A 21,370-nucleotide genomic window follows, 5' to 3' on the forward strand; every position below is an offset into this window, starting at 1 on the left:
AAAAAAAGGAATAGCATTTTTTTTTTTTTGCTTTTTGGTGAGGCAATTGGGGTTAAGTGACTTACCTAGGGTCACACAACTAGTAAGTGTCATGTGTCTGAGACCAGATTTGAACTCAGGTTCTCCTGACTCCAAGACCAGGACTTTATCTACTGCGTCACCTAGCTGCCCCAGAAATAGCAAATTGTACATAATAGATTTGCAGTTTCATATGCAATCATGTTTTTTTTTTCCTGTTCTACTATGTTATGGAAATGCTTGTTTTATTTATTTCTTAAGTTCAGAATAAAATTAAAAAAATTTTAAAAGTTAAGAGGAAGCAAATTTAGGTTTGAAATCAGGAAAAGCCTTCCTGTGAAATGGGATAACTTGGAAAGCACTCAGTGGAGGCCTTCAAGCTAAAGCTTAAATCAACCACTTGTTAGATATGTTACTGGGGAGATATTTCTTAAATTATGGGTTGAGTTATATGGCCCCTGAGGTCCCTTCCAGCTCTGAGATTCTGTATTTTTGTGATTCCAAAGTGCCATTAAAGAAGCAGAAAGCAAAATGTTTTGGAGGTCATGGACTTGCAGAATCCCAGAATTGGAAGGGACCTCCAACACCATAGCTTAATTTGGGCCTGTGCTGTAATTACTTCAGATACCAGTAAATGGTTATCCATCCTTGGGTGACTAGAGATTCACTGCCTGCTGGGCTGAATGGACCATCCTACTTTTGGACATCTATGTTAGGAACTTTTCCCTTTAAAAAGCCAGATTAGGCAGTGCTTCCAAGTAACTTTGCCAATGCAACCATGGGTAAATCACTTAACCTTTTTGGGCCTTAGTTCCTCAAGTATAAAATGAGAGGTTTAGGCTAGGCAATATTCTCTTCTAGCCCTAAATCTCTGAGACTATTATTCTGTCCATTGGTCCTAGTCTTTCCATTTGGGACCCAACCAAAAAAAATGTCTAATCTCTTTTCCAAATGAGAGCTCTTTAGACAGTCCTAGTTCTAATTGGGTGATTTTGGCCACCTCACTTACCCCCTCTTTGTAATTCTCACCTGTAAAACATGGGGATAGATCTAGATGCCTTTGAAGTTCCTTTTGGGCTCCGACATGCTATGATTCTGTGTATGTCTCTGGGGGATGAGGTGGTATATAGATTTATGTACAGGTGTGTCTCTGTGTGTGTTTATACATAAAGCTGGAGTGAATGGGCAGTTGAGTAGTTGTTCTGAGGGTCAGAGGATGGCATAGGCTGTGGTCTTTGCCCCTTGCCCACCTGGTGCCATAAACATGAGATCCTCGATGCAGACAAGGCTTGGGGCTCTTAGGTGGTGATGGTGGTAGCCTCTATGCCCCTGATATGGCTAGGCATGTGCATTTTCATACAGGAGTATTTGTGAATGTCAAGTATCATCTCCAAAGGACATTTCATCCTTGTACCTGTGATTAAGGAAACATCAAGCAGGTCTTCTGTTTTCCAACCTAGGGTGGCCCAGCTTCTAGCTCAGGGTTAGAGAAATCAATCTCCTAAAATATAAAATGTCACATAAATGCAGGATGATCTCCAGGCTGAGAGTTAGGAGACCTGGGTTCTAGTCTCACCTTTGTAGCCAATTCACTTGTGACTAATAAATAAACTCATCTGGCTGGGCCCATTTCCTCATCTGTCTCAAAGAAAGCATGATAAATGCATAAGATTCTTGTGAGTCTGAATGTGATTCTGATGTGATCTGAGGAAACAGAGGCCTTGTGACCCTCATTTGCCATGAAGGTGATCTTACTGGGACCTGAATCCACTCCCTTCTCATAAGAAACAGTAGACAAGGGGCTTTCAATTGGGAGTCTGAGGAATGAAAAGGAAGGCAAAGCTGAAGAAAGCAGAATATGGTGAAGATGGGGCCCTTCAGAGCCTGGCTCTGGGGGGGCCAAGTGGACCAGAGAGAAAGTTCTCCTTACACATGAGAGCTTATTCCCGAAAGTCAGAGGGTTCCCAAGGTACAGGCATCCTATTGCTTTTAGGATTGTTCCTGTCCCCATCTCCTGCAAAAGACTATACATCTTTTTCCCTCACTGGGACGACCATGGACATGACCCTTTCTGGGAGCTGTAAGCAAGTCCAGATGGTAGTACCTGAGATACAGACAAAAACTATGAGGGAAGTGTGTGGGGAGAAAGTGAATGAAGAAGGGAGAATGGGAGGAAACACAAGGGGAGGAAAAGGAAAGGGAGAAAAAAGAGGGAGAAGGGGAAGAAAGAAGAAGGGAGAAGGGAAGGAAACAAAAGGAGGAAGAGGAAGAAAAAAGGAATATGAAGACAGGGAAGGAGGAGAAAAGAGATGAAAAAGATGAAGAGGACCCAGTGACCTAAACTTAGGTTATAGAGAGAAAAGGGGAGCTGAAGGGAAAGAAATAAAGTAGGAGAGAGAGGAGAGTAGGAGAAAGGTGGGAAGAGAGGTAGAGAAGAAAGCATAGGCCATGGAGAGGATGGAGACATATGTGACCACGCTGTGGAGCCCTTCTGTGGCCTTTCCTGGGCTGTGATCATGGAGCTTCATGATCCCTCTATCAGCCTCCCCTCCTCCCTCTTGTCTCCTCCCCTGTGCTCAGAGATGGGCTGGGCTGGTTTAGGTTACCTGAGAACAATGGGCTGGATCTGTTTCAACTTGATAATTTCTTCCTTTTCCTTATTTCTTCCTCCTCCTCTAACAGTGACCCCACGGCTATGGGGCCAGCAGGGAGCCAGGACCTTGCCTCTCCCCCTGCCTTCTTCACCGTGGACCCAAGTATGGAAGGCCCAGGCCCCTCAAAACTGGAGACAGTGGTGGTAGTGAGCTCTATTGGTCTGGAGGGCAGAAAGGATGAGGGGATTCTCATTTTAAGATATAAATACATCCCACCCTCGACACTTAGCCTCCGTGGTCTGGCACTGAGTCCACCATTGCTGCTCCCCTTTATTGAACTTTTATTACTATGGCTTGGTGGGTAAAGTGCTGAACTTAGAGTCAAGAAGACCTGGGTTTGAAGCCTACTTCAAACAATAAGTAGCTGTGTAACCCTGGCCAACCTCTCTTAGCCTCTCTGCCTCAGTTTCTTCATCTGTAAAATAGAGCTAGTGATAGCATTTTCTGCACAGGACTGCTATGGGGATCAAATCAGGTGATGTATATAAACTACTTGGCCAAGCCTTAATATATTATATAGATTTGAGCTATTATTATTTTTCACTAAGCCTCCTTTCTCTTGCTGAGTCCCCATACCCACACCCATGTTGTCATCTCTGTCCTTCTGGGGGGATTCTCTTCTGTTCTGTTCTCCTTTTATCTTTGATACTTATCTGCCCACTCTCAGGACTCTGGACTCTGCAAAAAAAATGTGTAGCTGACCATTTGGCATCTGAGGACAGAGTTCAACCTCCTGCTGTCATTTATTAGCTTCCTGCTCTCTTCTCTCTCCTTAGCCAGGGGGTCATTAGTCATCCTGACCATTCTTAGGTTCGTGGACCACTTTTATTCAGCAGGGAAGTTAAGGTCAGTTGTAAAACACAGGATGTTAGGTACGGGCAAATGGTTTTCCTTCCATATTTTCTTTTACATCTGTGTTGAGAGATAATATCAACTCTGGTTAGAATCAAAGGAGCTTCTTGGATTCCAGAATTTATCAAATATGGACTCTCAGAGTTGGACAGGACCTGAGGAATAACTAGTTCCAAGCTCTACCTAAAACAGGAACTTTTTGGTTATGTCAAAGGCTTCCCTGAAGGACAATCACCTTTGATTGCCCAGAAATACCCTGGTAGTTTACCCTCTTCTTCACTGACCAAGGTAACATCCCCTAGCTCAACACTCTTCTCGGCTTAGCTTGCTGCTCTGGGGGCATTTGAACAGGGTTGCGAATTGCCTGGGCTGGTTGTATTGACAACAGGCCAAGATTGGAAGCACTGAGCCAACCTCCCCGGGGCCTTTACCCTGGATGCCTGATGCTGCCTGAACGAGTACATGCATGCACTAACATTTGCACTCACAGTTACATGCACCTAGGCACACAAAGCACGCTTGGAGACAGAGGGATGAAGAAGCGGTACAGTCTGTGTCACTCTTCTGCTGGAGAAATAAGGAAACAGGCTTATTATTCACAGAGTCAGCACTTTTAGGCTGGAGGTAACAGACGGCATCCTGCTTCATCTCATTTCCCTCAGTACAAAAATAGTCAACATACTTATAGAACTCTGGCTACGTGCACATGAATTCTACACATGGAGCTCACCCATACTCTATCATCATAAGGTCATTAGAAGCTAAATGACACAGTGGATAGAGCAAAGGGTGTGGAGTCAGGAAGACCTCAAGTTCAAATCTCATCTAAGTGTCTAGCTATATGACCTTGGATATGACCTCTCTTGGCCTCAGTTTCCTTATCTATAAAAAAGAGAAGGTTTGACAAGATGGTCTCTTGGGTCCCTTCTATATATGTATGCATGTATGTATATATATATATATACATAAAACTATGTATGTATATATGAATGTATATATGTATGTATATATAAACACACACATATGTAATTACTAACATTTATATAGGACTTTAAAGTTTTCAAAAGTTTTATATATTTTATCCTATTTGATTTCCACAATAATCCTAGGTGGTAAATGCTATTTTAAAAAAAAACTATTTTACAGATGAGGAAACTGAGGCAGACACAGATTTAAGTAATTTGCCTAGGGTCATACAGCTGGTTGCTGAGGCTGGATTTGAACTCAGGTCTTCTTGACTCTAGGTCCAGCACTCTATCTACTATGCCACCTAGCTACCTTGTTTACATACAGTATACATGTGTACATGCATGTTAAACCAAATTGGTCTTACTACTTTATAGTCACACCTTGTAAATACACACATCCACATAGATATCCATATATGTTTGTAACCAAAGACATTCATGCAATATTCAAGTGCATCCCCATACACACAATGCATGTATCCATAGACACATACAAGTACACAGTACATTTATGCACTGATAAAGGTGTATTATGGAAATATACTAGGATACATTGAAGGAGATTAAGTTAGGAGGAAATGTCTGGGCCTGCTTACAGAAGAAATCTGTGTTGGAGACGAGAATTTTAAAGACACTTAGATATTTGAAAACACTTTCAAAGAGGGAAGATTCTCAAAGAATGGAAAAAATCACAACTGATGCTTTCAATAAATTACAAAACAATGCTCCAGTAAGGCTACTAAGGCTACAGCAACTTAAATATAGTGAGCATTAAAAGATAACAGAATTCTAGTTGGCTACATTGGCTAATATTAGTAGCATGTTATTAAAGTCAAAGGACATATCCCTCCTTTCTGCAATTATTTGGGGTATAGATAGGGAAGGGGCACAAATTTGTTTGAGTGCTTGTTGGGGATTTTCTATTACATCAAAACAAAATATATCAATAAATTTATAAAAGAAAGAAGATACCTAAAAAGATAGAAACAATTCACCATTCACAGACCCATTTCTCAATATAAAATGTTTATGAGGAGAATGACCTATGGGGACTTGCAGGCTTTCACAGGTGATTTTCTATAGCTGACCACATCCTTTAGGACATACAGCAAATTGAGAGGTTGTAAGGAATGAGGCTGTCTTTCTTTTGTGAACTTTGGGAAGTTACCTGGGTTAGGTTATACTATTTTGATTTTGAGGTCATGGGAAATGGCCTTGAAAATAATTTTCTCATTTGCATTTCCTCCTTTGTCACTTGGTGGGGCAGTTGTAGTCAGATTTCTAGCTAGCTAAGGGTTTGCTTAGAAATATGGGATGGATCCACACACCCTTCTTGGGTGGCTAAGCATTAGCCTGCAATTGGAAGAATTAGTCATTGGACTAATGACCTGGGTTCTGAGAGCCTAGGTGGGTGAATCCTAAATTTACTGCAGAGGAGAAAATATATCTATCATAATGGCTTAATCCTGGCCTAGGGGAAATCAAGATTTCCAGGCTAAGCCTAGGGAAGCTTTAGCAGAGGATCTTTAGGAAATTTGGGGCTGCATGGTATGAAATAAAGTAGAATTTTAAATATATGTATTTCTAATGACCTCCTGGTGTGTTTATTCTGAACTTAGGCATTCTCCTTTATCCTGTGACTAAAACCTAGAGAATTCATTCTTGCAGCTTTGAATGGATGAAAACTAGGAATTTTGGGGTATTAGGAAAGGAAACCTAGAGTGGGGATAATGGAAGAGGAAGGATACAATTAGAATCGGGTGCAACAGGTCCCTTAATCAGAGAACTAAGTTGATTCTGGGATCAAGAAAGTCCATCTGGGAGGCTTGGAATCTCTGGGTGGATTTTGAGGATCAGTGGAGGGCAAGGAGACAGAGCCTTGGGCATGAAGGCAGGTCCTCTGAATGAACTTTGAGAAGAACTGGTGCCACTGAGTAGATCCAGGTAAAGCTACAGTCCTTATGCAGTGGAAGGAAGAAATGGGACCCTTGGGAGCTAGCCAGCTCTGACTAGAAAAGAAGGTGAGCTCTTCAAGGAGCAAGAATGCAGAGATGAACGGTTGATGTTGTGAGAGGTAGCAGATGGACAGCCAAGTGCTTGACTGGTAACCCTGAGACATTAAAAGACCAAGATGAAGAAAGACCTTCATCTTTCTGGATGGATCCTTCTGTGGGAAAACACAGAAAATAACGAGATAGAATGAGATAGTATGAAGGGATTGCAATCTGTACCAGTGGATGGATGTCTCAAACTGAGGAAATTGGGTACCTTTTTTTCAATTCAATTTTTAAAAATTTTATTTTCAGTTCTGAATTCTCTCCTTCCTCCTTCTTCTTCCCCCACCCATTGCAAAGGCAGGAAAAACAAAACCCAATAAAAATATATATTCATGCAAAACAAATTCTTGGGGAGATTTCAAAGCATATACATGTGTACATATAGATACATACACATACATATGCTTGCATCAGACATAACATGTGCATGAAATATACACAGGTGCACACATGTACCCATATCCATACTCTCGGGTCTCTTTGTTTCTTCCCTGCTGATGAAAAGTCCCCTCAGCAGTGGGGTATGGCCAAAGAGGTATAGTCACTATTTCTTCTGGACCCTGTGGTCCATGACCTGTTTTCACCTCTCACTATATGGCCCAGAATCCACAGTCCCAACCATTTGCCTTCCTTTTGGTGTATTGTTTGGTGAGAGCAAGTAGAGATTTTTAATATGCACTCCTAATAATAGGGCATTATCAGAACTCCTCAGGGAGTTTCCCCTTTCCCCCTTTTCCTTCTTTTTTCTCCACCCCCTTGCCAGCACTGGCAAACCAGCAGAATTCTACATCAGAGCTTGGTCTGATTCCCCCAGCAGTACCTCTATGAAGGTCTGAGGGGAACCCTAGTGTTCACAGGATTACCCTCTTTCCCCGTCTCTTCCCCACCAGGTCTCCTCTCCACAGCTCGGCAGCTGGATCGTGAGAACAAGGCTGAACATATCCTCGAGGTGGGTAATAGCAGGAGAGTAATTATAAAGGATTGATTTGTAGGATTCGCCAGAGGATATGAAAGAAGGGGCCAGGCTAGGACATGTTGGAACCCAGAGTGGGGTCATGCAGGTCCTGAATCATCATAACTAGGCAAGATCCTCAGGAACCCCTAGATTGGAGTGGGGAAGGACTGGCATCCTGGAGGCTGAGGAAGCTAGCATGATTAGGTCTCTTGGGAGAGACCCCAATACAGAGGGAAATTTGGGAAGGAAACATAACCCATCCCCATTAAATCTCCACTGATTTTCTTTTCCCTCTCTACCCATAATGATCTTTTTCTTTGACCTGGAATATCCTGGGATCCCTTTAACAAGTGGAATTCTCTTTCCTCACTCTCTGCTCCTAGAATCATAAAATCATGCAGTTGGAAGGGACCTCAGAGGTCATCTAGTTTAACTCCTGTAGGAGCAGAACACCTGTTACCAAAGCAAGACAAATAGTCTACCTGCTTGCATATGTACAGTGATGGGGAGCTTACCATTTCATAAGACATTGAATAAACAAATTAACATAGATAGTATGTTGTTTTTTATTATATTGGCTTGCCCTATCCATGGGCAATTAACATTAACTAAGCATACTTGTTAACAAGAAATTTGCTTTTATTTTTTTCAGTGAGGTAGAAAGTAGGAGGGAGAGAAGATGGATTTCTGTTAATTAAAAACATTGAGAAGTGGGGGTTCTACAGATGTGGTATATTGTATGTACTTTCATATGAGAGCACTGTTACTACTGTTTTATTTTGTTACACAAGACCTCTCACTAAGTGGGGTCAATATGTAAATGTTTGTAATATAAAAATAAAACACATTAGTAAGACGAAACAGTAAAAATGACAAAAAGTAAAAGCTTACTACTGAAGAGACTAAAAAAAAAATACAGGCTATTATGCTACTGGTCTGCCCTGTTAGAATATTTTCTTATTGTAGAAGCATAGCATATCAGCTGGAGAGGACTTCAGAAGACATCTTGTCCTACCTGGACATTTTATAGAAGAGACCTCAGAGAGGAAAAAATAACAGTGGCAAAGCTAGAACTGGTACATCTCTTCATTTACAGAAAGCATAGATTATTTTTTAGTAATCATGGGTATATAAGAAATAGTAAGTTGACAATAAGGTCAACATGAATTAATTGGATGACACGGCAGCCAAAAAAGCTAATGATTTTTTTTTTAGACTGCTTGAATTGAAGCATAGTATCCAAGATAAATGAAGTTATAGTATCACTCTCCTCTACTCTGGTCAGAACACAACAGGAGGGTTTTATGTTCAGTTCTTGGCTGGGTGCTACATTTTAGAAAAGACATTAACAAAGTGGAGGGTATTCAGAGCAGAGCAGCCAAGATGGCCAATTCGACAAGTGTTTAATAAGCACCCATTATGTGCTGCACACCATGCTAAGTGATGGATGGTGAAGACTGAAAACCATTCCCTGTGAGAATCTGTTAAAAGAACTAGTAATGATTTGCCTGGGGAAGACTTGGGGTGGGGAAAGAACATAACTTGTCTTTAAGTAGTTAAAAAATTTTAGTGTAAGGGCAGCTAGATGGCACAGTGGATAGAGCACTGGCCCTGAAGTCAGGAGGACCTGAGTTCAGATACAGCCTCAGACCAAACATTTGACACTTACTAGCTGTGTGACCCTGGTAAGTCACTTAACCCCAATTGCCAAAAAAAAATTTAGTGTAGAAGAGAGATTATATTTAGGGTGGTAAATTAAACATTAGAAGAGAATGAATTAGGGGTCATTTAGTTCAGTTCTCTCACTTTATAGATAAGAAAGCTAAGGGTCAGAGGTAAGATATAGCCAATACTTGAACCTAAATCCTCTGGAGAGTAGAATTAGGAGCAAAGGGCAAACGTGCAAATGGGCATAGTGGTACTCAGTATAAGGAAAGCCTGTCTAATAACTAGCTGTCAAAGAGAAAGAGACTACATTTGAAAGTAGAATGTTGTTCACCATTAGAGTGCTTTAATTGAAGCAGAGAGGCTCAATAAGGGGATGAACTTCATAAAAATGAAGCTACCTATCAGTAGAATGGTTCACCATATGAAGCAGTGAGATCCCCATCACTAAAACCTTTCAAGTGGAGGTGGGAATCAATTCACCAGCTGGAAGGTTGGACTAGATGACCTCAAAGACTCATTCCATGTCTGAGTCCTTGATTCTATGTCATTCCCTCTATGCCTCACCCTTCTTTCTTTCTTGCTTTCTAGTTGCAAGTTGTCAAAAATAGTCATTGTAGATTTGAGAATGATACAGGATAAGCTTACTGCTTTTGAACCACAGGTACCCAGTAATTATACGACTATCTGCTTCCAGGTGGCTGTGCAAGACAATGGCAAACCAGGCCTGCAGTCCACTTCCAGAGTAGTCGTGCGCATCTTGGACGTCAATGACAACTCACCCACTTTTTCCCACAAACGCTTCAAAATTCGTCTCCCAGAGCGGCAAGCCTCCACTGTACCAGGGCCTGTGTACAGGCTGGTGGCTTCGGACCGTGATGAAGGCCGCAACGGCCAGGTGACCTATAGCATTGAGGAGAATGATGAGGATGCCTTCACCATTGACCCTGAGACAGGCGTGGTGTCTACCAGTGTCAACTTTCCTGCTGGCGTGTACAACATCCTCACGGTGAGAGGACAGGAGGGATGGCTATAGGCCCTAATCTTAGCCTACCTACAAGGAACCCCTGAGGTAGGGGAGGGGAGGAAGAAGCCTAGCCAATCAGACCGGAAAGAGGTTTAAAAGTAGGAGAGAAAGAGCCTTGTGCATAGACCAAATCCAGAGCTCACCCTTGCGCCAACAAAGACTTTTCTTTGAACCTGTCTCAAGGTCTGAAATTACATTTTTAAAGCTTCTTCCTTTGTGTTAAAGCAGGAGTTGGCATACTTTTTTATGGGAGAAGATCCATTTTGTGTAATATTCTTAAAATATACTTGTTTTTAAATAACGTTTTAATTCCCCCCAATTACATGTAAAATAATTTTTAACCTTTTTTTAAGTTTTGAGTTCCAAATTCTATCTCTCCCTCCCTGAGATGGTAAGCAATCTGATATAGGTTATACATGTGCAATCATGTAAAACATTTCCATATTAGTTATTTTGTTCAAGAAGACAGAGAGAGAGAGACAGAGACAGAGACAGAGATGGAAAGAAGGAAGGAAGGAAGAAACAAAGAAAGGAGGAAGGGAGGGAAAAATAATATGCTTCAGTCTGTATTCAGACAACATCAATTCTTTCTCTAGAGGCAGATAGCATTTTTCATCACAAGTCCTTTGGGATTGTCTTGCATCATTGTATTGTTGAGAATAGCTAAGTCATTCACAATCCTTCATCATACAGTATTGCTGTTACTGTGTTCTCCTGGTTTTGTTCACTTCACTTTGTATCAGTTCATGTAAGTTTTTTCAGGTTTTTCTGAAATCATCCTGCTTGTCATTTCTTGTAACAGTAATATTCCATCACAAGCATATACCACAACTTGTTCAGCCATTCCAATTGATGGGTATCCAATTCTTAGACACCACAAAAAGAGCTGCTATAAATATTTTTTGTACAAGTAGCTCCTTTTCCTTTAAAAAAAAAATAGAATACACTTTTTTCTATTTTACACTTAGTAGTTTTTTAATGGATACCCAAGAGATTTTATACAGCTTCCATTTGTACCAGTTCATCTTAGTTATTTTATTTCATTTATACAAGTTGGCATATATGTTTTGGGGGATTGCAATGATATAGTAGAAGGAACAAATAACAATTATTGACACTTAACAGAGAAGAAATGATTTGTCTAAGTTCACATAGATAATAAATGTTGGTGCCAGGACTGGAATTGAACCTTTCCAATCTAATATAGCTGAAGTTCCTTATTGGCCTAGAAAGTGAAAAAAGGGCACTGAGGAGCTCCTTCTGCCTTTCTCATCCACATGTTTGTACAGTAAGTGGAACAGATTAGCTGTTTATCACCTAGGGAGGCTGCAAGAACCTGGCACTGGGGAGATGAGGTATGGAGGCTGAGGAAGGAGGAGGAGGGAAGTACTCAGCCATAAACCCCGGGGGAATGGTTGCTAAATGCTGAGAGGTGACTAGAGGGAAGAAGCCCAAGTCAGAATTTGTGTTTTGGGCAGTGCTTGTTGGCAAAGAGATTTAGTTCTCCCCAGCCTGGGCTAGCAACTTAGAGCATATTTGTGTATTGAAGAAATGAATCAACAGACTGGTAAAGACTCATTCAAATATGTATTTTGGCTAAAGGCAGTATGTATGTCAATCAGCTAGCATTTATTAAGCACCTACTACACGCCAGACACTGTGTTAAGCACTGGGGATCCAAAAAAAGGCAAAAACAGTTCTTGCTTTCAAGATTACGTTCTAATGGGGAGACAACATGCAAACAACTATGTACAAGTAAGATACATACAGGACAAATTGGGGTTAGCCTAAGTATATTTAAAGAATGACTCTCACATATGACTCTCACGTTTGTCTTTGCTGACCCTTGGGTTGAGGTCTTACCCCTTGTTAAAATTCTGGCTCAGTCACCTATTAGCTGTGTGACATATGGCAAATCACTTAAATTCTGTGAGTCTCAATTTCTTCATCTTTTAAATGGGAATAATAATAGTAATAATAATACCTTGTGGGTGTGTTATAGGAAATTACATACTTTGTAGGTTTGTTATAGGAAAAGTGCTTTGTAAACTTTAAGGAGCTGTATAAATAATGTGACCTGTTGTTGTTAAGATAGAGACAGGGACCAATCTTGTGATTTCATTGGTCTAAGGGGGGAGATGTCAAACACCCAGCCCAGGCAGCGTGGGCACACAACACTTCAGAATTGGCCCTGAACCAGAAGTGTTAAATGCAGTGATGACACTCCCAAATATAGCCTGAACCAGATGAAAATGTAATTGGGAAATATTTAACAAAATAAAGATACGATAGAGGAAAGATAATGTTAATATACTGTTTTTAAATTAATATGCTAATCTCAGGTATCCTTAAATGCGGTTTAGTGACCCCTTTTCTACTTGAGCTTGACACCACAGCTCTAGAGAATCCCTGGGGAAGAAAGTCCTGCTCCCAACACAGGTCAGCACCTTCCATGCATCTTTTGGTCTTAGAGAGCTGCCAAGAGCCCTGAGGAGTTAAATGACCTCCCCAGGGTCACACAGATAGTATGTGTCAGAATAGAGACTCCAGTCTCAATCTTCCTCTATTCAAGGCCAGCTCTCCATCCCCTGCTTTCAGTGAATTGCTGTTGAAATATATATGCCTTTGGGAAGGCTGCCTTTGAGGAACAATGCCTGGGATCCACTGACCCAAGTAGAGAGCCTACTATCTCTAGCTCCCACTTGAATAATGAATGCACCTTTCATCCCAACCTCCCACTAGCAATCATGAGACTGGGATGCCAATCCTCCTTTGGTGACAAACTTGCTTTGTGGTCATAGCCAAGTCTCATCCAAAAATCCTAAAAATTAGAAAAGGTTAGAGTAGCTGGTTTATAACTCTCTTCTAACTCTGATGGTTTTTTTATGATCTTTGAGTCATTATCTCGTCTGGAGGTCTAAGTCCCTTCCATGAGGAGAGGTAGGAAAAGTCACTCTCATGCTTGGAAGTGTCTCTCCACCTGCCCAGCATCACCCTTGGCTCTCCACCCTTACCCAATGTCTCCTTCCATATTCCATTGGGGAGAATTGGCCTAATCCACCAGTCTGCCAGTACCATGGCATAGGTACTTAAGCAATGAGATGGGCTGAGAGTATTTTTGTCCCTATTTTCCATGTTGGGAAGCTGAGGCCCAGAAAGGTTGGATAATTTGTCCAAAGTGACAAGCAGGCCAAGGGAGCCAGAATCGGACCCTTCTACTTCCCTCAGTGTTTTTCCCACTGAATTTTAGGTTTGAAAGGATTTTGGTTGCTGAACTCAATTGCCCATATTCAGTTGAACAAGCATTTCTGAAAAAGCAAGGCCTCAAGCTAGGGTTGCCAAGACAAATAAACCACAGCCCATGCCCTCAAGGAGCTTGCAGTGTGATAGGTGTGGGAAGGACTTGTTCAGAAATAAACAGAACACAAGGGAGCATGAAATAAGCACAAAGGAAAAGATTAAGCAAAGTGAGGTGAAAAAATAGAGCAGGGAAAGAGCCCTCTTCCCTTGGGAAGGATCGGGGAAGCCTTCACAGAGTTGTTGTTGTGCACCTGTTTCAGTCACATCTGACTCTTCATGACCCCATTTGGAGTTTTCTAGCGAAGATGCTAGAGTGGTTTTGCCATTTCCTTCTCCTGCTCACTTTTCAGATGAGGAAACTGAGGCAAACAGGGTTAAGTGACTTAGGCAAGGTCACACAGCTAGTAAGTATCTGAGGCTGAATTTGAACTCAGGTCTTCCTGGTTCCAGGCCCGGTACTCTATCTACTGCCCCACCTTGCTGCCCACTTTATGGAGTATGTGGCACCTAATCTGGGCCTTGAAGGAAGGGATTTCAACAGATGGAGATAAGGGGTAGTCCACTCTCAGGAAAAGGAGTAGGGACTGAATGAGTAAAGGCATCAAGATGGAACAAGTCTAGAAGAGAATGAGGGAGAAAAGAAGTAGTCTAGTTTGTCAGTCTAGAATGTCAGGCAACAAGTATTTATTAAGCATTTACTGTGTGACAGACACTGTAAAGTACAGATAGGGATATAATATGAGGCAAAACTGGAAACGCAGCCTGGAACCTAACTGTAGAGGGCATTAGGAGCTATATAGTGCTTGCATAGTCAGTCAGTAAACATTTATTAAGTGCCTACTATGTGTCAGGCACTATACTGAGTGCTGGAGATACAAAAAGAAGCAGAAGACAAGGAGTTCACGATCTAATAGGGGAGACAATATGCAAAAAAATATGTACAAGTAAGCTATATGCATGATAAAGAGGAGATGAGTGACAGAAGGAAAGCCCTAGAATTAAGAGGGGTTGGGAAAGGCTTCCTGTAGAAGATGGGATTTTAACTGGGACTTAAAGGAAGTCAGGGAAGCCAGCAGGTGGAGATGAGGAGGGAAAGCATTCCAGGTATGGGGGATGACCAGAGAAAATGCCCAGAGCCAAGAGATGGAGTGTCTTGTTTGTGGAACAGCCAGGAGGCCAGTGTCACTGGATTAAAGAGTATCTGGTGGGAAGTAAGGTATAAGAAGACTGGAAAGACGGAGTGTGCATGTAGATTATGAAGGACTTTGAATGCCAAATATGGGACTTTGTGTTTAATCCTGTAGGCAATAGGGAGCCACTGGAGATAAAAGAGTAAGGGAATGACTTGATCAGAGCTGCACTTTAGGAAACTCACTTTAGTAGCTGAATAGACGATAGATTGGAGTGAGGAGAGACTGAGGCAGCAGACCCACCAGCAGCCTATTGCAGCAGTCCAAGTGTGAGATGATGAGGGCCTCCATTAGAGTGGTGGCTGTGTCAGAGGAGAGAAGGGGACGTATTCAAGAGATGTTGCAAAGGTGAAATTGACAGGCCTTGGCAACAGCTTGGATATGGGGGAAAGGATATGGGGGAGAGGTGAGATATAGTAAGGAATCAAGAATTACACCTCGGTTGCCAGCCTGAGGTACTGAGGAGATGCTGCCCTTTGTAGTAATAGAGAAGGTAGGAGCTGGGGAGAGTTTAGGGGAAAAAATAACGGATTCCGTTTTGGATAAGTTTAGTTTAAAATGTCTGCTGGACATCTACTGGACAGTGCATAGAGCACTTTACTTGAAGCCAGGAAGAACTGAATCTGGCCTCAGACTGGCTTCAGGGGTGGGGAACCTGCAGCCTCAAAGCCACATGTGGCCCTCTAGGTTGGTAAGTGCAGCCCTTTGACTGAATCCAAACCTCACAGAAAAAATCCCCTTAATAAAAGGATTTATTCTGTAAAACTCAGTCAAAAGGCTGCATCCAAGGACCTAGAAGGCCACATATGGCCTCAAGACTGCAGGTTCTCCACCCCTAGCTAGCTGTTTGACCCTGGGAAAGTCAATTAAACTTCTTAGCCCCAGTTTCCTCAACTGTAAAATGGGAATATTGATAGCACCTACCTCACAGAGTTGTTGTGAGGTTCAAAGAAGATAAATATGTAAGTTATGTTATCTCAGTGCTAGCTATTATTATTATTGATTATGATTTAAAAAGCTATGCTTTCTTTTATAGGAAGTAGAGAGAGTCACTGAAAATTCTTGAGTGAGAGAGTGGCATTCTCAGAGTCATGTGTTAGAAAGATTACTTTGACAGCAGAGTGAAGAATAAACTAGAGAGCAGATAAGTAGGGGCAGGAAGTCAGATTAGGAGATGGCCTGCAATAAAAGTGGAAAGGAAGGTACGGATGTGGGAGGTGGTGTGGAGTTAGAAGACCCAGTGAGAACATCAGTTGTGTGGCAACTGATTGGCTGTTTGGGGGAATGTTGGGCAAGAGCCAAAGACAATTCCAAGGTTTTGAGCTTAGATGACTGGGTGGATAGTGATGCATAAACAGAAATAAGGAACTTGGGAGAAAGGGCAAGTTTTTGGTGGGATGATAATAAGTTTAGTGTTTATGGTGTCAGTGGGAAATCCAGGTGGAGATCTTTTAGCAGGCAGTTAGAGTTACGGAATCTGAGCTCAGGGGAATGTTCAGGGCTAGAGTTATTCATTTGGGAGTCATTTGCATCGAGGTGATAATTGAATCTATGGAAGCAGATGAGATCACCAAGGAAAGGATTATACAGAGAGAAGAGCCAAGAACTAAACCTTGGAGGAATTCACATCCAGGTGTAGAGGTAGTTTGAGGAACCAGCAAAAGAGAAGATGAGCAGTTAGAGGAGGAGAACCATGAGGATGTACTATTTCTGAAGCCAAGAGAAGAGAGGGTATCAAGAAGGAAGAATGGTTCCAAGTGCTGAATGCTGAAAAGAGGTCAAAGAAAATGGGGGCAGAAGAATGTCATTGGGAATGCCATTGGTGACTAAAGAAAGCAGCTTCTATAGTATGGTTGGGACATTTGCCAGACTGCACATCTTGAGAAATGAATGGGTGGTGTGGAAGAATATAGCAACAAGTATAGACTACTCTTTTTAGAAGTTTGACAATGGAGGTGAAGAGAGAAATAGGATAACAGCTTAAAGCAGCGCTGTCAAATTAAAATTAAAACGGTAGCTGCTAACCTGCACATAAAGTTTCCTGTGGACTGAATATTGACTTAGAAAACCATGTTTACATATTTATGTTTTATATAAATACACCAATATATTAAAATAAATTAGAAACTACATTTTAATCTGGTTCAGACTGCACTCTTGAGTGTTGTGGGCTATGTGTTTAACACCTCTGACTTAAAGGACCTACAGGGTCAGAGGATGGTAATTTTAGAATGGGGAGACCTGAATATGTTTGAGACTTGAGGAAAAGGAACCAGCAGAGAGGGAGAGATTGAAGATGCAGTGGAGAAAGGACGCTTGATTGAGGAAGGTCACAGAACAGGCAGGAGGGAGGGTGCTTCAGGGGATACCATTGTGACACAGTAGAAAGAACGTCTAACTGCATCTCAGGACCTGAGTTTAAATTCCAGTTCTGCTACTCACTACTCCCTGTGTAACCTTTGGCAATTTGGTTCACCCCTGTGGGCCTGCAAAATGAGATCCTACTTTAGCCTCTGAAACTTGATAGAAGGAGAGGACTCTGAGAATTATGAGAATGAAAGGAAACAAGTTGAGGAAGATCATTTCAGATGTCTTACCTTTTAGTAGAGCATTTGTTGACATATTCTGATGAGAGTGAAGGGGAAAGGAATGAAGTGGGAGTGTAGGAGTCTGGTGACTAGAATTTCCCAGGTTTGAAGATTAGAAGTGAAAAGGGCAGGCGATTGACGGTCAAGAGATTCAAGGGTGGAAGAGGAGGCCTTATTGAAATAGCTGACCATAGGGAAAGACTGGTTATAGAGGAGAGTGAGGTCAGATCAGGCTTGATAGACTGGGAAAATAAGAGGGAATTAAAGGATCAAAGATCTCAATAAAAGTGAATCTGGTATTGAAGATTGAGGGGTGTTCCGACAGCTGTTCCGACATTCTTCTGGAGAATAATAATCCATTCAATCAGTGATTGGTCACATGGTATAGATAAGGAAACTAAGATAGAGAAAAACCAGGGGTCCTGGGTGTCAGGATTAGACAGAGCCATAGGGGCTCTCACTCTCCCTGAGGGGTTCAGGAATCCCCCTAACCCCCATCATTAGTTCCTAGGCCTTCCCAGTGGGTTCTGGTTACTTTCTGTCTCTTTCACACTCAGCCAACTCCAGTGGCTTCCTATTGCCTGTAGGAAAAATAAACAAACCATAAACTCCTTTGTTTAGCTGTTAAAGCCTTACACAACCTAATTTTTTAGCCTCACTGAACATTATTCCCCTTCCTGCACCCTACACTGCAGGCAAACTGACCAATAACACTCCATTTCCGTGCCTTTGCACAGGCTGTGCCACATGCCTGGAACACACTCCTTCTTTCCCTCTGCCTCACAGAGAACCCATTTTTCTTTATAATAAAGCTATTGCACCATCTTCTGCAAGAAGCCTGCCTTTGCTGATGGCCACCACCTCCAAATGCTAATGTCCTCCCTCCCCAACTACTTTGTCTATAATTTTGCATTTGTTATTTATGTTTTTTATATGGTCTTGTTGTCTCCCCCATTAGAATGAGAGCTCTCTTCAATTAGGGATTTTTCTATCCTTTGAACTCATATCCCCCACACCTGGCATGTAACAGGGTCTCTAATAAACATTTGTTGATTAATTGATGGTTTGATTTGCAGATCCAGGCAGTAGACAGGGGGCAGCCCCCACGCTCCTCCAGTGTCAGACTGCATATAGAATGGATCCCTCGGCCCAGCCCTTCAGGAAAGCTGTGGGCCTTTGATGAGCCCCACTACAACTTTGCTGTCATGGAGACTGACCCTGTGAACCACATGGTGGGCATGGTCAGTGTTGAGGACCCACCTGGCCTGCTGTGGTTCAACATCTCTGGTGAGCTGGGGTCTGGGCCTCTTTTCTATAGGCTACCCCTAAACTTCTTGGGGACACTTCTCTCTATCCCATTCTAGGTGCAGCTGAGCTAACTCCATTAAGGGAAGGCCTCCATAGGTTTGGGGGTTGGGAGGGAGGGATTTGTCTCTCTCATCCCCAAGGGATGTCAGTGGGTTTGACTTCTCCCCATCCTATTATTTCAATATCAATTGAGTAGTTTTACAGGATAAACTTGCTGCTTTCTGGACTTTTGGGAAGGGCACTTAGATGTTACAATGCCTCCTTAGGGGCACCTAGAATCCCTGACAGGGATTCTTCCCTAAAGGTTGTCTGCCCTCCTTTGCTTACTCTACTCCCTACTTCCACATCTTTACAACAAAACACACACACACACACACACACCCCTTGGGGCTGCCTGGCTGGAGTCCTGCGGGAGTGGGGAGCCTAATTCTTCCTTGACCAGAGCCCATGGATCTTGTTTCTGTCTCACTCCCCACTCCCTCCTTACACCTAGGTGGTGACAAGGACATGGACTTTGACATTGAGATGACCACAGGCAGCATGGTCATTGCCAGGCGCCTGGACTCCAGGAGGAAGGCAAGCTATAACCTGACAGTGGAGGTGACGGATGGCTCCCGCACGATCACCACCCAGGTAAGAGTGGGTAATCCTTTCTTCTATTACTCCTCCATCCCCCACCCCACCTTCCTTCTCATCTCTCAATCATCTTCTCCTCTCCCCTCTCTTCTCCTTCTCTTCTTTTTTCCTCTCCCTTTGATACCTCTTGCTCCTTTTCCTTCTCCTTTCCCCCCCCTCACTCTTCTTCATCACTTTTGCAGTGGATAAAGTACTGGACTTGGAGTTCCAATCCTGCCTCAGGCCTTTACTAGCTGTGTGAACATGGGGAAGTTACTTAACCTCACTGGGCCTCAGTTGCCTCATTGGTAGAATTAGGGTACTGGACTTGATGGACTCTAGGACTCCTTCCAGCTCTAAATCTATGATCTTATGATCTTATTATCATCTTCCTTTTGCTTCTCTTTCTCTCACTTCTTCCTTCCTCCTTTTCCTCTTTTGTCTCCCTTAATTTCCTCTCATCTCACCTCTACTGCTTCTCTTCCCCTTCACTCTTTTCCTTTTCTCCAACTGGCTATCCTGTAATACCTTAAACTCAACACGTCCAAAGCTGAGCTCATTATCTTTCCCCCCAAAATCTCCCCTTTGACAAACTTCCCTTTTATTGTCAAGGGTCCCACCATCCTCCCAGTCCCCCAGGCTCACAGCCTAGGCGTCATCCTTGACTCTTCACTCTCTCATACCCTCCCCGCCCCCCCCGTATCCAATCTGTTGCCAAGGCCTGTCAATTTTATCTTTGCAACATCTCTCAGATAGTCTCTCTTCTCTGCTCTGACACTGCCACCACCCTGATGCAGGCCTTTATCGCCTGACACCTGGACTATTGCAATAGCCTCTAGTCCCTGGCACATAGTGGATGCTTAATGGTTTATTCATTGATTATTGGTTGCCCTGCAATGAGATGCTCCCCACTATAATCCCATCTCCATTCAGTTTTCGAAAATGATTTGCCTAAAATGCAGGCCTGACCATATCTGGCCATCCCCCCTACAAAATAAACTCTAGTGGCTCTCTACCACCTTCAGGATCAAATATAAAATCCTCTATTGGGCATTTGAAGCCCTTCATAATCTGTCCCTGGACTTCCCCCTGCCCTACGTATTCAGTCTTCTTATTCTTTAGACACCTCATCCTCTACGTACTGTTTGATCCAGTGACACCAGCCTCCTAGCTGCTCCTCAAACAAAATGCTCCATTTTCCAACTCTGGGTATTTTCTCTGGCTGTCCCTCATGCCTGCAATTCTCTTCTTCGTCTCTACCTCCTAGCTTCCTTCTATTCCTAGCTAAAGTCCCCCCTTCCATAGGAAGGTTTTCCCAATCCTTCTTAATTCTAATGTCTCCCCTCTGTTAATTATTTCTTGTATATATTGTTATAATATCTTATATTATTATTACTATATTATATGTTATGTTATTATATCTTGTATATATCTTGTTTATACATAGTCGTTTTCATGTTGTCTCCGTCATTAGACTGAGCTTCTTGAAAGCCAGAACTGTCTTTTACCTTTCTTTATATCCATAGAGCTTACCTCAATGCCCGGCACATAGAAGGCACGGAAGTGTTTGCCAACTGACTGATTCTCACTTCTCTTCCTCCTACTCCTGCTCTTCTTTCTTCTTCTGTTCCACTATCACTTAATTAATCGGTATTTATTGAGCACCTTCTCACTAAGAAGGAGCATTTCCTTCAAGAGAAATTATAGGCCAAAGTATGGATAAAAGTATCATTCTTTTATGCGCTAGACCCCTCCTCACTGTTAAAATTCTATTGAAAAAGTGCTAAGTTGGATGCTGATTTGGGTGTCATTTGCATTGTCAAAACCCACAGCAATACCCACTGTCCACATTGTCATGAATATGCCACCAAGGGTCTTCCTCGGGCCCTGAGTAGGTGGGGAGTGGGAAGGAGGGACTGAAAATTGGACTTCTCAAACCTTAAAATAATTTCTAAAAGATCTTTAAAAGATCTTTTTAAACAATATAATACCAAAATTTTCTTGAATATCCCTCTCCTCCCAGAGAGTCATCCCATATAAAAATATTTTTTTTCTTTTAATGTTGCTGCTTTTTTGTATCTTTTCTTCCAGGTTGTCCTTCTATGTGTTTTTCAACTGTTCTCTCTCTCTCTCTCTCTCTCTCTCTCTCTCTCTCTCTCTCTCTCTCTCTCTC

General features: G+C 42.3%; 1 protein-coding gene across 3 annotated transcripts in view; it reads left to right on the forward strand.

Annotated features, from left to right (window-relative positions):
• FAT2 (FAT atypical cadherin 2) overlaps positions 1-21,370 on the forward strand; it is a 111,491-nt gene that overhangs the window by 33,133 nt on the left and 56,988 nt on the right. For all 3 annotated transcript variants that reach the window (XM_027841806.1, XM_027841807.1, XM_027841808.1), the window contains exons 4-7: positions 7,440-7,498; positions 9,867-10,178; positions 18,351-18,561; positions 19,076-19,215. In XM_027841806.1, coding sequence (XP_027697607.1) covers positions 7,440-7,498; positions 9,867-10,178; positions 18,351-18,561; positions 19,076-19,215 — 722 coding nt within the window. The remainder of the gene's footprint in view (positions 1-7,439; positions 7,499-9,866; positions 10,179-18,350; positions 18,562-19,075; positions 19,216-21,370) is intronic.

Source organism: Vombatus ursinus, unplaced genomic scaffold (genome assembly GCF_900497805.2).
Source record: "Vombatus ursinus unplaced genomic scaffold, bare-nosed wombat genome assembly UNPS02014863.1, whole genome shotgun sequence".
Classification (NCBI taxonomy): Eukaryota; Metazoa; Chordata; class Mammalia; order Diprotodontia; family Vombatidae; genus Vombatus; species Vombatus ursinus.